General features: G+C 43.3%; 2 protein-coding genes across 8 annotated transcripts in view; one reads left to right on the top strand and one right to left on the bottom strand.

The window, feature by feature from the left end:
• Window positions 1–10,330, bottom strand: part of ZCWPW2 (zinc finger CW-type and PWWP domain containing 2) — a 54,982-nt gene extending 44,652 nt beyond the window's left edge. The window contains exons 1-3 of one of the 2 annotated variants that reach the window (XM_073003435.2): window positions 10,139–10,330; window positions 6,894–7,212; window positions 6,109–6,268 (exon numbers count right to left, since the gene is read on the bottom strand). In XM_073003435.2, coding sequence (XP_072859536.2) covers window positions 6,109–6,268; window positions 6,894–7,180 — 447 coding nt within the window. In that variant the 5' untranslated portion in view covers window positions 7,181–7,212; window positions 10,139–10,330. Of the gene's footprint in view, window positions 1–6,108; window positions 6,269–6,893 lie in introns of both variants that reach the window. The other variant, XM_078377322.1, reaches the window with a different exon arrangement.
• A 75-nt stretch (window positions 10,331–10,405) lies between these two features.
• AZI2 (5-azacytidine induced 2) overlaps window positions 10,406–20,026 on the top strand; it is a 30,415-nt gene continuing 20,794 nt past the window's right edge. Inside the window, exon 1 of one of the 6 annotated variants that reach the window (XM_020807998.3) lies at window positions 10,406–10,519. Coding sequence is in view for 2 of the 6 variants with exons in the window: in XM_020807960.3 (XP_020663619.2) it covers window positions 10,562–10,589 (28 nt within the window). In the remaining 4 variants the exon portion in view is untranslated. Of the gene's footprint in view, window positions 10,857–20,026 lie in introns of all 6 variants that reach the window. The other 5 variants (XM_020807960.3, XM_020807970.3, XM_078377321.1 and 2 more) reach the window with 5 other exon arrangements.

Here is a 20,026-nt window from a genome sequence, read left to right as displayed (position 1 = left end):
AACATATGTCTGATGAAGTGGATGTGTCCACGGAAGCTCACATTCAAATATAATAGTTAGTATTTAAGGTGGGAAATATTTTTGTCTTGTTTAGTTTAATTTAGTTTCTTTGGATTTTGCTTGATACCCTTTAATCATGTTCCTGTTCACAGCTGGTCTTCACAACAACACAACCCCCTCTTCCTCCCCCTTTTATGCCCTTGCCTTGTGTTCTGTTTTCTGTCTATTGTGGGAATGTTTACAAAACCACACTACAAAAGAACTGAACACCAAACACAGGCCATAAATTACTCCAGGTGTGAGATACAAACATACACCACTGGCAATCAAAGCTAGCATGAATGTTTTATTTGTGAACTTTGCATTTTACTGTATTACATTCCATATGTCTGAAGAAGTGAACTTGTCCATAAGAGTTCACATTAAAACATAACAGTCTTTAAGGTACCATGGGTTTTGGAGATTCTTATTATTTACTTTATTTTGTTTTTTAAAAAATCCTTTGAGTTTTGCCCAATATGCTTAACAGTAGGAGAACTTCCTGGAAATGAAGAAGAGTACTGTACAAGCGTGCTTGCACAAGCAACTTCATGCCTATTGGATGCAACAGTTAGAAACAGCTAGTTAGGCTATCCAAGCATGTTTCCCCTTCATACTGTCTGCTCTGTCTCCAGTCTGTCTTTCCTTCAACTCATCGCACCTCCTATCCAATCTTTTACATCTCAGCAATGTAGTCAAGCTGTGTGTGTCTTAGAAATCCCAGACCAATAGTAAGAAATACAGGTGTAAAGAAGGGAAACTGGAACAAGATAGGAAGAAAGAGGTACGAGGCTCCAACTTAGGGCTTGGCTAGATGCTTCAATGGGAACTGACTGGAACAAGCTAACTAGGGTCATTTGAGGTCATGTAGATGTCTGGACCCCTTCACGGATTGCTGCCTTGTCATGGCAAATGGGCTTGAGTAATTCAAAGAAGCTATGGGCTATGCCGTGCAGGGACACTCAAGATGGACAGGTCAGAAGGGGACAGTTCTGACTAAACGTGATCCACCTGAAGCAGGAACTGGCAAGCCACTCCAGTATCTTTACCAAGAAAACTCGATGGACAGAAACAAAAGGCTAAAAGATATGACGCTGGAAGATGAGCCCCTCAGGTCAGAAGGCGTCCAACATGCAGAGGATAAATACAAGTAGCTCCACAGCTAATGAAGTGGTTGGGACAAAGCTGAAAGGACGCTCAGCTGTGGATGCATCTGGATGTGAAAGAAAGTCGGATGCTGCAAAGAAAAATACTGCATGGGAACCGGGAATGTGAGATCTATAAAACTTGGTAAGCAGGATGTGGTCAAACAGGAGATGGCAAGAATAAACATTGACATCCTGGGCGTCAGTGAACTAAAATGGACAGGAATGAACGAATTCAATTCAGATGATCATCATATCTACTATTGTGGGCAAGAATCACATAGAAGAAAGGGAGCATCCCTCATAGTCAACCAAAGAGTGGGAAAAGCTGTACTGGGATATAATCTCAAAAATGAGAGAATGATTTCAATAGAAATCCAAGGCACACCTTTCAACATCACAGTAATCCAAGTTTATGCACCAACCACTGATGCTGAAGAGGCTGACATTAACAAATTCTATGAAGACTTACAACACCTTCTAGAACTGACACCAAAGAAATATGTTCTTCTCATTATAGGGGACTGGAATGCTAAAGTAGGGAGCCAAGAGATAAAAGGAACAACAGGTAAGTTTGGCCTTGGAGTTCAAAACAAAGCAGGGCAAAGGCTAATAGAGTTTTGTCAAGAGAACAAGCTGGTCATCACAAACACTCTTTTCCAACAACACGAGGTGACTCTACACATGGACATCACCAGATGGCCAATCCCAAAATCAGATTGATTATGTTCTCTGCAGCCAAAGATTGAGAAGCTTTATACAGTCAGCAAAAACAAGACCTGGAGCTGATTGTGGCTCTGCTCATCAGCTTCTTATAGCAAAACTCAAGCTTAAACTGAAGAAAGTAGGAAAAACCACTGGCCTAGTCAGGTATAATCTAAACGAAATCCCTTATGAATACAGTGAAGAACAGATTTAAGGAACTAGATTTGGTGGAGAGAGTGCTTGAAAAACTATGGATGGAGGCTCCTAACATTGTACAGGAGGCAACAACAAAAAAATCCCAAAGAAAAGGAAAGGCAAGAAAGCAAAGTGGCTGTTCAATGAGGCCTTACAAATAGCAGAGAAGAAAAGGGATACAAAATGCAAGGGAGATGGGGAAAGTTATAGAAAATTGAATGCAGACTTCCAAAGAATAGTAAGGAGAGACAAGAGGGCTTTCTTAAATGAACACTGCAAATAAATAGAGGAAAATAATAGAAAAAAAAACAGAATAGGAAAAAACCAGAGATTTGTTCAAGAAAATTGGAGATATTAAAGGAACCTTTTGTGCAAGGATGGACATGATAAAGGACAAAAATGGTAGGGACCTCACAGAAGCAGAAGACATCAAGAAGAGGTGGCAAGGATACACAGAGGAATTATACCAGAAAGATCTGGATGACCCGAACAACCCAGATAGTGTGGTTGCTGACCTTGAGCTGGACATCCTGGAGAGTGAAGTCAAGTGGGTGTTAGAAAGCATGGCTAACAACAAGGCCAGTGGAGGTGATGGCATTCCAGTTGAACTATTCAAAATCTTAAAAGATGACACTCTTAAGGTGATACACTCAATATGGCAGCAAGTTTGGAAAACTCAACAGTGGCCAGAGGATTGGAAAAGATCAGTCTACATCCCAATCCCAAAGAACGGAAGTGCCAAAGAATGCTCCAACTACCATAAAATTGCACTCATTTCACACGCTAGCAAGGTTATGCTCAAAATCCTACAAGAACTCCCAGAAGTACAAGCTGGATTTCGAAGGGCCAGAGGAACTAGAGACCAAATTGCTAACATGTCCTGGATTATGGAGAAAGCCAGAGAGTTCCAGAAAAACATCTACTTCTGCTTCATTGACTACGCAAAAGCCTTTGACTGTGTGGACCACAGCAAACTATGGCAAGTTCTTAAATAAATTGGAATGCCTGACCACCTTATCTATCTCCTGAGAAATCTATATGTGGGACAGGAAGCAACAGCTAGAACTGGATATGGAACAACTGATTCGTTGAAAATTGGGAAAAGAGTACAACAAGGCTGTATATTGTCTCCCTGCTTATTTAACTTTTATACAGAATACATTATGCGTAAGACAGGACTGGATGAATCCCAAATCGGAATTAAGATTGCAAGAAGGAATATCAGCAACCTCTGGTGTGCAGATGATACCACTCTGATGGCAGAAAGTGAGGAGGAATTAAAGAACCTCTTAATGAGGGTGAAAGAGGAGAGAAACTAAGATCATGGCCACTGGTCCCATCACCTCCTGGCAAATAGAAATGGATGATATGGAGGCAGTGACAGATTTTACTTTCTTGGCCTCCATGATCACTATAGATGGGGACAGCAGCCACGAAAAGAAAAGATCCCTGCTTCTGGGGAGGAAAGCGATGACAAACCTAGACAGCATCTTAAAAAGCAGAGACATCATCTTGCCAACAAACGTCCACATAGTCAAAGCTATGGTTTTGAATTGTAGTATAGGAGGAAGCTCTTGAGATTCCCCTGGACTGCAAGGAGAACAAACCTATCCATTCTAAAGGAAATCAACCCTGAGTGCTCACTGGAAGGACAGATCCTGTAGCTGGGGCTCCAATACTGTGGCCATCTCATGAAAAGAGGAGACTCCCTGGAAAAGACCCTGATGTTGGGAAAGTGTGAAGGCAAAAGAAGAAGAGGACGACAGAGGACGAGATGGTTGGACAGTGTCATCAAAGCTACCAACATGAATTTGACCCAACTCCCGGTGGCAGTGGAAGACAGGAGGGCCTGGTGTGCTCTGGTCCATGGGGTCACAAAGAGTCGTGCCTTAACGACTAAACAACAACAAACGACTAAACAACAAGAAAGATGTCTGGTATGCCTTTTGATATGATCTTTGCATTCATGTGGCAAATGCTCCTCAAGGAATGTTATTTGGCTCACATCCCTTAAGAAAAGAAACAAAACCAAATCCCCCTCCTTGCTCCTCCTGTCTTCTCTACCTTCTAGGAGGAAGCTTTCAAAAAAAATCTAAGGTATGGCACATCAACACTGCCTTCATAGGCATATTTGTTTTTAAATTGCTTCCTTCCTCTGCCCTTTTAGGGAGGAGTAGGTGATGCTTTTAATTTCCTGATATTATTAAGTGTCTAAGATGACCAATATTGGGAATTTGAAGATGGATGGGAAATTTAAAGGAACAAGCTTTGCTTTGGTTTGATTTCAGAAATCGCATGTACTGGAAGTGAACCAAAACGGAGTGATCCTGCCAGTACCTTAAAAAAAGTATCCTCTGACAGGGAACCAGAAAGCTGCATGTAGGAATACTCTGGTGATGAACTGGTTCATGCTGGCACTTACATTGTCTGGTTGCCAGCAAAAGGAGAGAATCAGCCTGTCCCCACAGTGGACTAACAGTGGGACAAATGCCCATATAATCACTCCCTTAAAAAGTTACTTTTAGGGGGTGTGAGGCAGATGGCGAGAGGAATACACCACTTGCTGGAGAGCCGTCCCTCCTCAACAGCAAAACAAAGGAAGAAAACCCCAGGCCCGCACCAGAGTCCACCGAGAAATCCCAGCAGGAGGCGAGGATAGAGGAATTGACAGAGGACATGCAGAGAATAAAGATGGAGCGGTTCAGGGAGAAAAGGCAGGAAAGGGGAGAAAAAAGAGGGTGGATTTTGAAGTGGGAACAGGGGAAGTAGAGAGAAAAAGGAATAAGTTACCACTAGACTGGGAGTGGATGTGGATGCAAGATCCATAGACTGGGCTATGGGAAAGATTAAGGGTTCCTAGGGAAGAGTCTGATTATAGAAGGAGGTCAGAAATTCCGCCTAGACCCTTGTAGTGGGGAGAGGCAGAGGCGAGAGAGTGGAGAAGACTGAGAGAGGAGAAAGAACATGTAGAGAGAGAAAAGAGAGAAAGGTTGGAATGGAGAGTAAGGGAGATGAAGAGAAGGAGTTACAGGGAGGATCTTGGGAGAGCCGAGACACCAATGGAAGGATCCAGTGGGATGATGGCGTGGACGAGGAGACTGTGCCCCTGTTGGATGACCCGACGGGGCAGACCATAAGAGACTGAGTTCCTCCCATTTTACCAGGACCTTGGAACAATAGTTTTGGAAACCAGTTCCTGTTTGAAGAATGGAGACCCCTTCCAGACCCGTTGCAGAAGGAGAGAGAAATCATAACCATGTTCAGGACACTTGTTTATTGTTAAATACACCAATAAATCTTTCACCTGTTTCCAAACAACAAAAAATGTCTGATTTCCTTGAGTCTAAGATGGAGCCACTCACTGGGGGACAACTCCTAGGACCTTCCAGACAGCTGGTTAGCATGGGGGGATCCTGTGAATTCCTTTTGAAACAGTAGCTTCTCTAAGCTTTGTGTAGCAGTAATAGCTGATGGAAAGCTGGGCTAAGACAAACTACTGCATCTAATTCAAGATCAGATAACTCTTTTATGACAAAAAATAAGCCGTTTTAAAACTATGGGGGCAGTAGCACACAGAGCCAGCAGCCAAACTGTTATTGAGTTGCCGGTGTAGATCTCTGCAGTCTCTTAATATATGACCAGCACAGTTAATTTTAACAGCCCCAGTCATACACTAAACAAGCAGAGAGATTCAATCTAGGTTCCCTTTCACATGATATGCCAGCCAAATGATCAATGGGAATTAGTCCTGCAATTTACTAAAGAACAGAATTCAAAGGCTAGAAATCAATCCATCAATCTTGATGGTGCTGACCATAAGCCTGGCAGGAGAAGGCTGCTATATGCAGAACTATAATTGGGATAACCTTTCTAGATTTCCTGCAAAATACTAAAGATTCTATAAAACAGTTAAAGCTGAAATTTTTAACATCACTAATATTTTTCACATACATTCTGATCTTCATATCTATTGAAATATTACAGTCTATAAGAAAAACAACAACATCAATTTAAAAGTTCCTACCATAAATGAACTAGGATAATGGCCAATGTATTTTATGAGAATCCATTGCCTTGAATGGGGTTTCCCCAGAAATTCTACATGGTGACTTTCAACATTTCCATCCAAGTCATGTGTCACATACTGTCCATTAACAGGATCAGGACAGAGAATACCAGGCCATCTTGAAAGAAAGAAAAAAATACAATCAGTTCAAAGAAAGATAAAATACATAACATGTATGTTTTCTATCATGAGGAACCAACTATGACCAGCTTTTAGATTGAAATTCCCAGCATCCTTAATAATCGGCTTGGGTAGCTAGGCTACTAAACACTGTTGGCCAAAATCATATGGATGACCACAGATGCTTAACCCAATATAGAAACACAAAAGCAAGCAATCTTGTGCTCACAAAATGCGACATGGAACTGGACAGAGTAAATTGAGGTGGTGAGTGGGGGGAGTGGATAATCTGACACTTTGAAAACTCTGCTGGCTCACACAATGGACAGAGTGGGCAATGGGGTTTATGGATGGTTGGTTTGGAATCCATTATAGTGAATTTCTGTTGTTTTGAATCCATCCCCCTCCCAAGAAATGACTGGCAAAGTTGGGATTCTCCCAATTCTTCTTCAGAAATACAATGTAGTTTTGACTAAACCTATCTCTAGAAAACATCAGATCACAAAAGTGAAGCAGAATATAAATTGTTATTTTTCCAGAATAAAAGTATGCTCAATTCCCATTCCAGTAATATAATGTAACTTGTATTAACTGCAATTAATTTTTAATTTTTATAACCTTACCGTGGCCATGTTTGCATTTTCACCAAAACTAAACTTCCTAAAGGAAGTTTTGAATACGTAAATTTTAATCCGTGTTTTCGAAATTGAGATTCCCCAGGAAAACCTTCTTCAGACACAGAGCATTTGTTAAACTGTGGATCAATATTCATGTAGCAGTACCACGGTGCATTTAGATCAACATGTGCAGCAGCATCATGCGGCAACAGTCTCCACTTTAAACAGCTGCTGTTCTCACACTGTACCCACATTTTGCCTAAAGAAAAATTGTGATCTGTTATGGAATCCATACAGGTTAGAGGCAGTAGAATACTGTTGTCTTCTGAAACATAAAAATGAGAGGTTTAGACTAAGACAAATGAAGAGGAATATATTTTAATTACCATGAAAACTGTACTCACTTAAAACTGCTCTAGCAAAAAAAAAAAAAAACCTTTATCTACATTCACAAAAATAAAATATGGCTTACTTGCAGCTTCAGGGAAACTGTACAAAGCAAGTTTTGATCAGCATACTTACAAGGTAAACTAGAATTCCTATTCTTTCTGAAGAATATGGAGAGAATGTGAACATAGGGGAACATTAGCAGAACAAAAAAAGCACAAAAAGTATGCTTGCCAGTAATCATTCAAGAATATTCATCTTTCAAAATGAAACTAAAGTAGCCATTCTGAGCAATTACAGTTGTGAATGGCATGGCAGCAGTAATGTTCTCTCCTTTGCACACGGTGACCAACAGTAGTGGTTTTCAAGGCAAATCCATGGCTTTTATATAGAAATTATATATTATTTATTTATTGGACTTATATACCACCCCATAGCGCTACAAGCACTCTCCGGGCAGTTTACAATTTTTTTAATTATACAGGCTACACATTGCCCCCCCCAGCAAGCTGGGTACTCATTTTACCGACCTTGGAAGGATGGAAGGCTGAGTCAACCTTGAGCCGGCTACCTGGGATTTGAACCCCAGGTCGTGAGCACAGTTTTAGCTGCAGTACAGCGTTTTAACCACTGCGCCACGAGGCTTTTTATATATGACTTAAAATCATAAGGACATAGGTTCAAACTATTTTGCAAATATTGCTCACAGATGTTCAGAGCAGGCATAGAGTTCTGCTTAACAGAAATATGGGCTATAAAGGTACATGGAAAATTATACATTAGCAATAAACTTAGCATGCTTAGCACAACAGATAAATGATAAATTAATGAGCATCTTACATTTTAAACCAATTTTTTAAAATCCCAGAATAATGTTCTGTACAGTTAACTGGGAGAAAACATCATTAAACACAGTAGGACTTACTTCTGGGTAAGCACAAATAGTGTTGTGTTTCCAACTGTAGCACAGGTTGTACAATAAAGGGTTATTTTAGTTTTGCACATTTGTTCCTGCAAGTACAATTTGACAACCAACACTAAATAAAATGTGGCATCATTGCAAGGTGGTGACAGTGGTGGTGATCTGTAATGTTTTGTAATAAGAGAAATGATTGTGGTGGGAGAATGGGGAAATGGCCACTGATTTTCACGATGGCACCACCTTGTACAGTGAGAAATTTTGATTTTAATTACTTTTGTTTGCCTTTCAAATATATCACCTCAGTATGGATTTTGGATATTGTTTTGTGCCATTTCTACCTTTGTTGATACTGTATGTTTGATGTTTTTATTGTTAGTGTTGGTTTACTAGGTTTGACCTCACTGCTGGTTAATTGTAAATTTACGAGGGAATCTCTTTCAGCTTGAAGGCCAAATTGATTTCTTGGACATCACATTCTTGTGGGGTGAGGAGTGCAACAGCAAAAGTGTGGGAACAAAAATGCCAGTCTATTTAAACTTAAAGCTGTTAATCAAACAGAGATATATATTTACCCTTTTTAGTATGCAGTGAGAAGTAAAAGGCCTGAGCATCCATCTACTGCTGGTATCATAAGAGGGTTATGAACACAGGGAGAACCAAGAAAGCAGGATTGAGGAATCGGTTCTGACTTTCTCACCTCAATGTACAATGTGTTCCTATACAAGGGATGCCACCTTGGGACAACTTGGTAGTGAGATACAAGAATCCTGTTGCTAATTACCAAGTGCAGAGCGATAATCATGGAAATAGGTATTAAGCAAAGTGTCAGTGCACTTGCAGGATGTATGGAGAATTAGTGCAGGGAAAGCAACCCACAGGGAGACCACAGCTGCAATACAAGGATATCTGCAAACAGGATCTGAAGGGCTTAGGAATGGACCTCAACAGATGGGAAACCTTGACGTCCAAGCGCTCAACCTGGAGGCAGGCGGTACATCATGGCCTCTCCCAATTTGAAGAGACCCTTGTCCAGCAGGCCGAGGCAAAGAGGCAGTCCCGAAACAAGCAAAACCAGGGAGCTGGACAGGGGACAGATTGCATTTGTCTTCAATGTGGAAGAGATTGTCACTCTCAAATTGGCCTTCTCAGCCACACTAGACGCTCTTCCAAGACCTCTATTCAGAGCACGTTACCATAGTTTCTCTAGACTGAAGGATGACTATTACTAGTGCACTTGCCTGGTTGAATGACCTGTACCTCACCAAACAGCAACTTCTGTATGTCCACTAAAAAGCAACAGGATTTTGACCAGTGTTTTCTGTGTGCATGTACCTTTGTTGTTTAGTCATTAAGCTGTGTCCGACTCTTCTTGACCCCAAGGACCAGAGCACGCCAGGCTCTTCTGTCTTCCACTGCCTCCTGGAATTTGGTCAAATTCATGTTGCTAGCTTGTTACCTTAACTGATGGATACCTGTCTGCCTCATTTTCCCCTTAAGTGGAAGCTCAGATGAAACACCTAAAAAGTTGGCTGCCTTCTCTATTGTGGAATTGTCTCTTAAAATATACATACAGTCTTAATGTCTGTAATATTTGACTTCAGCTGTCATTAATGGACTTGAGATTATGCAGTTTAAATATATGCTCTAGTGGTTGTGTCAAGTGAATTGATATGAATTTGTGTTTGTGCGTGTGTGCCACTTTTCACTTGTTGATTTTGATGTTTAGTTACTGTTCATTGCTTTGAAAGCATAGAGAAGAATAGAATAATTGGGTTGGAAGGAGCCTGCCCATAAGGCCATTGGGGCTCAGAAACCTATAAGGTTCAACGCTGGAATCTAAGTTAAAGCAGATTTGACATACACAAGGAGTAAGTTTGTAAAATATGTATATATGACACACACTGTAACAAGTAAACAAACTACATCGTGTCAAGCAGCCCACCAGCAATCACGAAACTTCAGCAGAGAAACAGGAGCATCCCGTAGTGTGAAGTGAGGGAGATGCAAGATGAGGTAACTCTTCTCACCACACGCCCCCACCCCGGACAAGGAGTTTCTGAAACTGGGAAAACCCACAGCCACTCTGAGAGAACTACAACTCCCCTCACGCTCTTCCCCCTCGCCCCACCCCCGCGCGCTGTATGCCGGGAAGGCATGTACACACAGCCTCCTTTCCACCCGCGCGTTCCGTTTCCACTACGGCTCCCTTAAAACCCTCCTCCGCCCAACATGCAACGTTCGAGGAAACTAACGAGACTACCAGTCCCAGCATGCCTCGGGGAATGGCCTTATTAGGGCCGTTTCCAGCGTGGAAGCGTTGCCGGTACGCCTTCCGAATGTGGACTTCCGGGTGTGTGAGAGGCGAATGAAGGAAGGGGGTCCTGCAGTTGCGGGTAGATGGTGGTGTTTTTTTTTTTCCTTCTTCTTTGAAGGGAGCAAACGTGTCAGTTAGAGCTGCCGCTGGTTCCGCCTCTTGGGCCTGTTCAGAGCGCGATGAGCGTCGTGAGGCGGAGAAGCCCAAGCCGCAGAGGAAGCGCCTTCCTGTTTCCCACCGCCGTGGTTCTCTCGCCCCGTTGAGTGGCGGGTCCGGAGGCCACAGGGAGCCCCCCCTCCTCGCTCCTCCTCGCTCCCTTCTGCGGTGAGGAGTTTGCCGCCTGCAGGTAACGCCCTGCCCGTTCCCAGCGCCTCCGGTGGCGGCGGGGGGTGGGCGGCGGACTGTCCTCTGTCCCGCGGTCGACTCTTGTTCTCTTCCCCCGACAACACTTCTCCGCCGCCTCATTCGCCCGGCCAGCCCGGCCCTGTGCGCCGCTGCTCTTGAAATAAGCCCCCCCCCGCGCTCCGTAAGGCTTTCCTCCTCTTCCTCCTCAGGGCGTTTGAGATGGCACCCGAAGTGGCCATCTGTAGAAAATCCATGTTTTCTGCATGGAGAAAAGCAGCACGTCCAAGGGGGGGGGGGTTGTTGTTTTTGCCTAGTCTTCTGAGAAATTTATTTATTTGCCAGGAGTAGCGTCTGGTTAGGACGCCCAGGTTTCTTGCCTGGGCTGGACTTGTCCTCTCTCTCAAGACCCTGATTCTCTTTTCCCAGCCCCCAGAAATACCTACTTTGCATAGCTAGTTGTTATGAAGTAATGTGTACGTTTAGAAAGTATGACCTCTTTGCACCTTGCAGGTTTCTAGGGATTAATTCTTTTGGGGTGGGGGTGCAGTTGCAATCATGGCAAAGATGTGGCTGGTTGTGCAGTGATTTGCCTTCAGTTTGCCTGAACTGTATTCGCAGATGTGATGTGTGCTTGGGGAAATTTTTGTGACCCATGACAATGTCCATGTTTTTGTACATGGAGGTTGTTTCTAAACAGGGAAAGAACTTTATGTATACTTCATTAGTAGTGGATGATGCAGTCTTTAATACATTCCTGTTAAGATCCTGGGGCAATGACTACAGTGTATATATATGGTACAGCAGTATGCAGAAGTCAGCTGTATTGCCCAAGTGTCTTTAGAGACATTCCTCATTTGCATCATTTTCTCAAATTTGCTTCCTTCAGATTCTGATTTGTATACATAATTTTTTCTACTCTTTGTTTCCTTGTTGCTCACTGACTAAGTAGCACTCCGAAATGACAGTGCTTTCCAGTCTTCACAGGCATAGTTCACATTAGGACCATCTTTATTACTTCAGCTCTTATATATATATTTGTGGTGCTTATATACCATTCAATACAACAAAAACTCCCAAGTGGTTTATACAGAGAAAACCAAGAAAGAAGCTCCACAAAAAGCACCTTCAATACAAGGAAGTGTTGTATAGAAAATGGAACTGTTGTTTTTATTTCATTTTAAGCCAGCCTTGTAAATAACTCACCAAGTTGTTGAAATGACTAGATAGGTGGGGTATAAATACAACAAATAAATAAAATAAATAAATAAAGTTGTAAAAAAGAGAAGTCTTTTGATTGCCCCAACTTATTTAAATTTATTTATTTAAAACATTTCCATCCTGCATTTCTCCCAAAAAGGACTCAAGGTGGCTAATAACTGGATACAGTTTTTCCACATTTTTAACTGGTGTAAGGATATAGGATTGTTGTTGTTTTTTCTGTCAGTGGTATGTTTGTGTTAGAAATGACTGTCAACAGAATGATGAATAAAGATGCTGACTACAATCATTGCTATTCTGGTGCTGTAGAACCAATTTTTTTCATTTTGTACTGAAGTTGAGGGGACTCCATTAAAAAACAACAACACACAATGTTTAGTTGAGACAATAGTTGCCCAAACCTGATGAGATGTTTCCTAGTGTTCTTTAGAGAATATACTTAATACGAATGTTGCTTTCATATGAAGTTCTGGAAAATTGCTACTGCTATTTGTAACTAGATTGGTTAAACCTTTTAAAAATGAAAACTGGTTAGGAGAGGTATTAGACATTTCCATCTGCAATAAGCTATTTCAGCTCTAGATCAGTGTCTAGTATCAGCAATAGACTGGATGTTGGAAAATAAACAAATGTAATCTAGACGAGAGAGAGAGGTGCTCAACTGAAAGGCAAATCAGAGAACAGGAATGCAGCCTGTGCTGGATGGGGGTCATGCTTCCCCTGAAAACACGGATAGACAGGTTGGGGTTGTTCCTGGATTCATTTCTGAGCCCGGATGCCCAAGTTTCAGCAATAGCCAGGAGTGTATTTGCACAATTAAAACGAGTGCACCAACTACTACTTGTTTCTGGAGAGGTCTGATGTGGCCACAGTGACACACTATGTGAGGGCTACCTCTGGAAAGTGTTAGGAAACTTCAACGGGTCCAGAATGCAGCCAGATTGCTAACCCATGGTTGGTCATAGGGAGAGCATAACCCCTTTGTTACAGCAGCTCCACTGGCTGCTGATCCATTTCTGGGCACAATTCAGACTAATTGCTGTAACCTATAAAGCCCTAAACAGCTTGGGCCCAAGCTATCTCAAGGACTGCATCTCCCTTTATTAGTCTGCTCAGGTGTTAAGTACATCAGGAGATCCCTTTCTCTCAGTCCAGCTGCTCCCAGACTTGTTTGTTCCTTTTTAGTATTTGTATCCTCACTGCTGCTAGTTTTCAATACTGTCTTTTAATGATGTAAGCTGCCCTTGCTCCTTTTTAAGGAGAAAGACAAGGAATGAATGAATGAATATTTGACAGAAGAATACAAGTCGTCTTGAAATTAGAAGTTAATGGGACAAAAAACAAGTCATTTTTCTTGACTTATTAAAGAGTGTACCTCCCAAGTGCAAATACTGTTACCCTGATGTTTATTTTGTTCACAGTTCTCTTTGTCTTGGGGAATGGGTCTAGACAACATAGGCTTTTCACCAGCTCTTGAGATTTTGTAAGGCATACGTGAAGGGAATCAATCTCTTTAACTTCTGTTGTGTGAGATCTTAACATTTGTAACGAAGCACAAGTCTTTGGCATGGTTTCTTAGTTTGTTTAATCTGTTACCCTCTTTCTTTGCTCCCTTCTCTTACCATAGAACAGTGATGGAGCATTCTTAGTCCAAATTGGGAACACCACCCACAGAAATAAATGCATATTAAAGCCATCCTTGAAAAATACCCATGGCCCACATAATGTTGAAAATGCTTAAAATCTGAATAGAATGGGAGGAATATCATGAAGTTGACATAGGTACTTCTAGTCTGAGGAACTAGACATAAATATAATATTGCCTGAGACTTTGCTCTGAATTAGAGGAATAGGTACCTGGAAAGTTGCTGCATAAACATTCTTGCAGTATTGTGCTGAGAGACAAATTGCTTTTATGCTTTTGTAAACTGTTGTTCCCTACCTTTGCACCTTCCAGCCATTTTGCAATTTTAGATACAGCCATGTGTGTAATGCAGAATCCCATTTGTAGAATAATTTTTCCCTTGACTGCAGATTCTGATATAGACCATGTGACAACCCCAGACCTACTGGGATATGCCACAGTTTCACTAAGCTGCCACCAACCATTCCCTATAAGGAGTCACACAGACCAGGAATGGATTTTTAACAAATAAAGGAATAAGGTTTATTTAAATAACACACAGGGAAAATAAAATGATCAAGTGAATAAGATACAGTAACGTGGCTTAGTCTCAATCATACATACACCAGTTTGGTTCACACAGAACACCTTTAAATAAAGCACAGACCCTGAACCTATCAGTTCTGGCTAACCATACAGACACCTGAACCTATCAGGTTGGTACTGACTGACACACAGTAGTACCCTGTCTGACACACAGACTCCCACACCAGCTTCTTCTCTCAGCTCTCCTTCAGCTCTCCTCACAGGCTTCACATATATATACAGTACAGCCCCTCCTCCTGATGTCCCGCCTTCCACTCCCCATAGGATGGAACTTTCCCTCCAAACCCATGACAGACAGGTAACATCAGTGCTGTATGTAACACCTCCCCTCTTTATAAGTTGTTTTGTAGGGGGAAAGCTAAAGTGCTTTTCTCCAAAAAACAACCTGGATCCAAAACATACAAAAACAGTTATACATTAACATACAATACCATACTTACTTTAGGATAAACATATCAATTAGGCATTTAAACATTTACCATTTACAATACATCCAGTTACCTTTATTCATACAAACCAGGCATGTTTAATAAACAAGTACATTTAACCTTTTGGTCACCAAAATATATACATAGTCCATGTTTCTTTCGCCGTCTTCATTCTTCGGGTCTTCTTGACAAGGCGTCAGCAACACAGTTCACTGACCCTCTGACCACCTTCACTTCAAAGTCATAGTCTTGCAGGTTTAAAGCCCACCTCATAAGTTTACTATTGTGGGTTTTCATTGTCTTTAACTATTGCAGTGGTGAATGGTCAGTGCACAGAATAAAATGTCTTCCCCAGATGTAAGGCTTGGCCTTCTGGATCGCGTAGACTATGGCCAGGCACTCCTTTTCTACGGTTGCCAAATGTCTCTCACCTTTCTGGAGTTTCCTACTCAGGTAGGACACTGGATGCTGGTCACCATTCTCATCCTCCTGGCAAAGAACTGCTCCTACCCCGCTGTTAGACGCATCGGTGTAGATGATGAACTCCCGGTCGAAGTCTGGAGCACGCAGCATTGGATAGTTGATGAGGGCCTCCTTCAACCTCTGGAACGCCTCCTCACAGTCGCTGGTCCACGGGATGCGGTCATCAGTCTTCCGCGTCAGATCGGTCAGCGGAGCTGCTATCTCGCTAAACCTCGGGATGAACTTTCTGTAGTAGCCCACCAACCCAAGAAATGATTTGACTTTTTTCTTGGTGTTGGGTCTAGGCCAATCACGAACGGCTTCTATCTTGGCCTCTAGGGGTTTTATCACTCCTCCCCCTACTATGTGACCCAAGTATTTTATTTCTGGGCTACCCAGCTGCAGTTTGTTCTCTTTGCAGGGCCTAGGCCAAAGCACTTCCTCCCCTGGGTTAAAGTGCCTCTCCCTGCCTTCCTGGTCATCCCAAGCTTTCTTTCTGACCTTTTGAGCTTGCAGGGTCTCCGCTGCTAGCTCTAGGTTTCTCTTTAGGTCATTCCTTAAAGAGTCTATATATGTCACAACATCTTGTGGGTCATCCTGGGTGATCTGCTCCCAATTTTGTTTGATCAAATCAAGTGGCCCTTTCACCCTTCTCCCAAACAAAAGTTCAAACGGACTGAACCCAGTACTGGCTTGTGGCACTGATCGATAAGCAAACAAAAGGGATTGCAGCTTCTGGTCCCAGTTGTTTGGATTCTCCGCCAAGTAAGCCCTAATCATGCGCATCAAAGTCCCATTGAACTTCTCCGTTAACCCATTACTTTCAGGGTGATAGGCAGTGGTTTCCTTGTGTTTAATTCCACAGATTTGCCATAACCGTTTCATGAGCTGTGATGTAAACGACGTGCCCAAATCTGTGATTATTTCTGAGGCAAATCCCATCCTGGACATATACCCCACCAAGGCATCTGCCACTGTGTTAGTTTCAATGTTAGTCAAGGGAATGGCTTCGGGGTACCTCGTGGCATGGTCCACAATGGTGAGAATGAACCTGTTCCCCCTCTTTGTGGCCTTGGGCAAAGGTCCCACAATATCCACCCCTATACATTTGAACGGAGTGTCAATCACAGGCAAAGGGCACAACTTTGCTTTGGTCCTGTCACGGTTATTCCCCTGCCTCTGACACACATCACATTGTTTACAGAACTCCTTGATCTGCTTCCCTATTTCAGGCCAGTAAAAATTCTGTGTAATTCTCTGTTGTGTTTTGTTCACCCCTAAGTGCGCAGCAAACATGTCAGAGTGCCCCCTTTTTAAGATCATGGGGCGATACTTTTCAGGTACCACCAGCTGACTCCTGATCCCATCTCCCCCTTTTGAGATATTCCTCAGGGTCTCTCTATATAAAATCCCCTTTTTCTCTCGAAATCTCACTGGGGTTTCAGGTGTTAGCTGGGCGTCTGTCACCTGTTCAAAACACTTTTGGAGAGTGGCGTCTGCCTTTTGCTCTTGGCCAAATCTGCTGTCTGTGGTTAAGGTTTCCACCACAGCTTCTGAACTCCCCTCTGCTTCCGTCTCTGGCTCATCAGTACCCCCCTGAACTGTCCCCGTGGTGGCTTGTGAACGTGTAATCACTAGCACCCGTTTCACATGTTCAGCCAGGTCATTTCCCACGAGCATGGCTGCTGGCAGAGTCGATGAAATCGCTAGCCGCCAAACTCCCCTCCAGCCTTGAAAGTTCACAGGTACCTCAGCTACTGGCAGCGAGATCACCTGTCCCTCAATCCCTGCCACCTTCATGCTCTCATTCGGGATTATATACTCCCTAGGAATAATATCTGGATGGCACAGGGTCACCTGGGAACAAGTATCCCTTAGCCCCCTATACTGATGGTCAAGTATTCCTACGTCCACCCCTGCGGTTTCAAACAACTGCGAATCTGTTCTCACTAGTAAGCAGCGCTTGACCTCCACAAGAGGACCATTTTCCTCAGCCTGATCAGCAGATGTAACTGTTCCAGATTGAGTAGCCATGGCAACAGGCTCCCTCAATGGCAAGGAGCTTTGCTCTTTCTGGACACAGAACACAGCTTTTGGCTTGGTTCCACTCAAATCATGAGGCACATTTCCTTTTAGCTGCTTTAATTTCTCACACTCTGAGATTAGATGGCCCTTTCCTTGACAGAAATAACATTTTCTGCTGTATTTTGAGTCTGTCTCATCTTGTTTTGGTTTTCCCTCCAAAATCTGAGGTCTTGGTTTCGTGTCTGAGGGCTTCCCTTCACCATGGGCCCCTCCCCCTTGCTGGTTTCTTCCTGGTCCCTGAGAGTACTTGCTGTAGGTTTCCTTAGGTTTACCTATAGATTTCCCCTCACCTAAGGGCTTTCTTATTTGGGAAATAAAATCTGCGATCTCGGCCGCCTCTGCCACAGATTTCGGTTTCCTTTCCCTCACCTGGAACTTCAGTTCCCCATGCAGGACTGAATAAAACTGTTCCAGCGCTATCAGGTCTTTGAGCTGCTGGAAGATCTCTGTTCCCTCCTGAGATAGCCATTTCTCTAGCAGCCTCACCAGTTGGGCCCCCACTTGGGTAAAAGTCTGCTCTGGTTTCTTGGTGAGTGACCTGAATCTCTGCCTCAGCTGTTCCGCATTTATCCCATGTCTGGCAAACACCAGTTTTTTAAACTCTGCAAAATCTTTTAACAGCTCCTCTGGCATCTCTGCATAGACTTCTGCCAGGCTGCCACTGATTAAAGATCGCATGATGGTCATCTTCTCAGTTTCCCTTACTGAGAAGTCCACAAACGCTCTTTCCACGAGGGAAAAGAACACCTCAGGGCAATCTCCCTTGTGGTATACCGGGAATTTCTTCAGGTCAGTTTTAGACAATTGGCCCACCTCAGAATCTCTATTGTTATTATTGTTCTGATTCATCAGTTCCAATTTTCTTAACTCAAACGCCATTTTCTCTCTCTCCAATCTTTCTTCTCTTTCCATTCTCTCTATTTCGAATTGTCTTTGCCTTTCCCTTTCCTCCCTTCTTTCTTCTCTTTCCAATTGCCTCATCCTCAGTTCATGCTGTTGGGCTATGAGCATTTTCCTGAGTTCTGGGTTCTGTTCTCCCGTGCTCTCATCCTGCACTGAGCCAAATTCATCCTCAGAACCTTGGTCTACCTGGGGTTCCCTCACTTCACCCATTTCTGCCATTTGGCTTCGAGTCAAGGGCATAATCCCCCCCCAGAACAGGCTGCTTTCAAAAGTCAAGCCTCAAAATAAAGCGACCACTTTTTTTTTCTCTTTTGCCTCAGAACCAGCCTTCTATAGATTGCTGCTGTTCTTCAGCACTAACTTGCAACTGTTGCCAGCCAGAGTCCACCCCCCTCTGCTAGGCCTCTCAGCAGACAGGCTAGATCACTGCTACTTCACTCAGCTTTGCCTCAGCTTTTTTCCCGCCAAAACAGGTTGCCTCAGAGCTCCCTAATCTAGTCCCACCAATCTGAGGTTACACGTTCTTCCACTAGTGTACCTCCCCGTGAGGTAAGCCTAGAAGATTACCTACGCGCTCTCAGATTGTCCCTGACTAGACCCCCCTTGCTCTGGGCACACTTGCCAAGGCTTTGCTGGACCACTGGACAACTGGACCAGTCGTATCCCACACGCTGGACACCAATCAATGTGACAACCCCAGACCTACTGGGATATGCCACAGTTTCACTAAGCTGCCACCAACCATTCCCTATAAGGAGTCACACAGACCAGGAATGGATTTTTAACAAATAAAGGAATAAGGTTTATTTAAATAACACACAGGGAAAATAAAATGATCAAGTGAATAAGATACAGTAACGTGGCTTAGTCTCAATCATACATACACCAGTTTGGTTCACACAGAACACCTTTAAATAAAGCACAGACCCTGAACCTATCAGTTCTGGCTAACCATACAGACACCTGAACCTATCAGGTTGGTACTGACTGACACACAGTAGTACCCTGTCTGACACACAGACTCCCACACCAGCTTCTTCTCTCAGCTCTCCTTCAGCTCTCCTCACAGGCTTCACATATATATACAGTACAGCCCCTCCTCCTGATGTCCCGCCTTCCACTCCCCATAGGATGGAAATTTCCCTCCAAACCCATGACAGACAGGTAACATCATTGCTGTATGTAACAGACCATACTTGTGTCACTTGTCCGAAAAGGCAAGCATTAGAAAAACTAAATCATAGATTCTATTTTTGTAAGCATCCAGCTCCTACATTACATTTTAAAAGACTTAATAGAGATCAGTGTCTTCTTGACCAGCTTTTTGCTCTTGCATGTAGCATTTTTCAGTACAGTGGTGCCTTGCAAGACGAAAATAATTCGTTCCGCGAGACTTGCCGTCTTGTGAAATTTTCGTCTTGTGAGGCGAGTTTTCCCATAGGAATGCATTTAAATTTATTTAATGTGTTCCTATGGGAAAAACTTTTTTTAAAAGTCACTTAACCAGGTAGGGAGCTGAGGAAGCACCATTGGAGGACTGGTGGGGGTCCCCTGCAACCGCGATCGCCGCTTTCAGAGGTCCCCCGGCAGTCCTGCAATGGTGCTCGGCAAGCCTCTGAATGGAAAAAGGCAGGGAAAAAGGCAGGAAGTTCAAAAATGGTGCTGGGGAAGGCTTGCCCAGCACCATCAGAGGACTGCCTTGGGACCTCTGAAAGCGGGGATCACAGTTGCGGGGACCCCCGCCAGTCCTCCCATGGTGCTTCCCCAGCTCCCTACCTGGCAAGTGACTTTTTTTAAAAAAAATTCCCATAGGAACGCTTTAATTAGATATCAGTGCATTCCTAT

The sequence above is a fragment of the Pogona vitticeps genome, chromosome 6, assembly GCF_051106095.1.
Source record: "Pogona vitticeps strain Pit_001003342236 chromosome 6, PviZW2.1, whole genome shotgun sequence".
In the NCBI taxonomy this organism is placed as follows: domain Eukaryota; kingdom Metazoa; phylum Chordata; class Lepidosauria; order Squamata; family Agamidae; genus Pogona; species Pogona vitticeps.
Note: the sequence above shows the minus strand (reverse complement) of the source record. Positions and strands in the feature narration are given on the sequence as shown.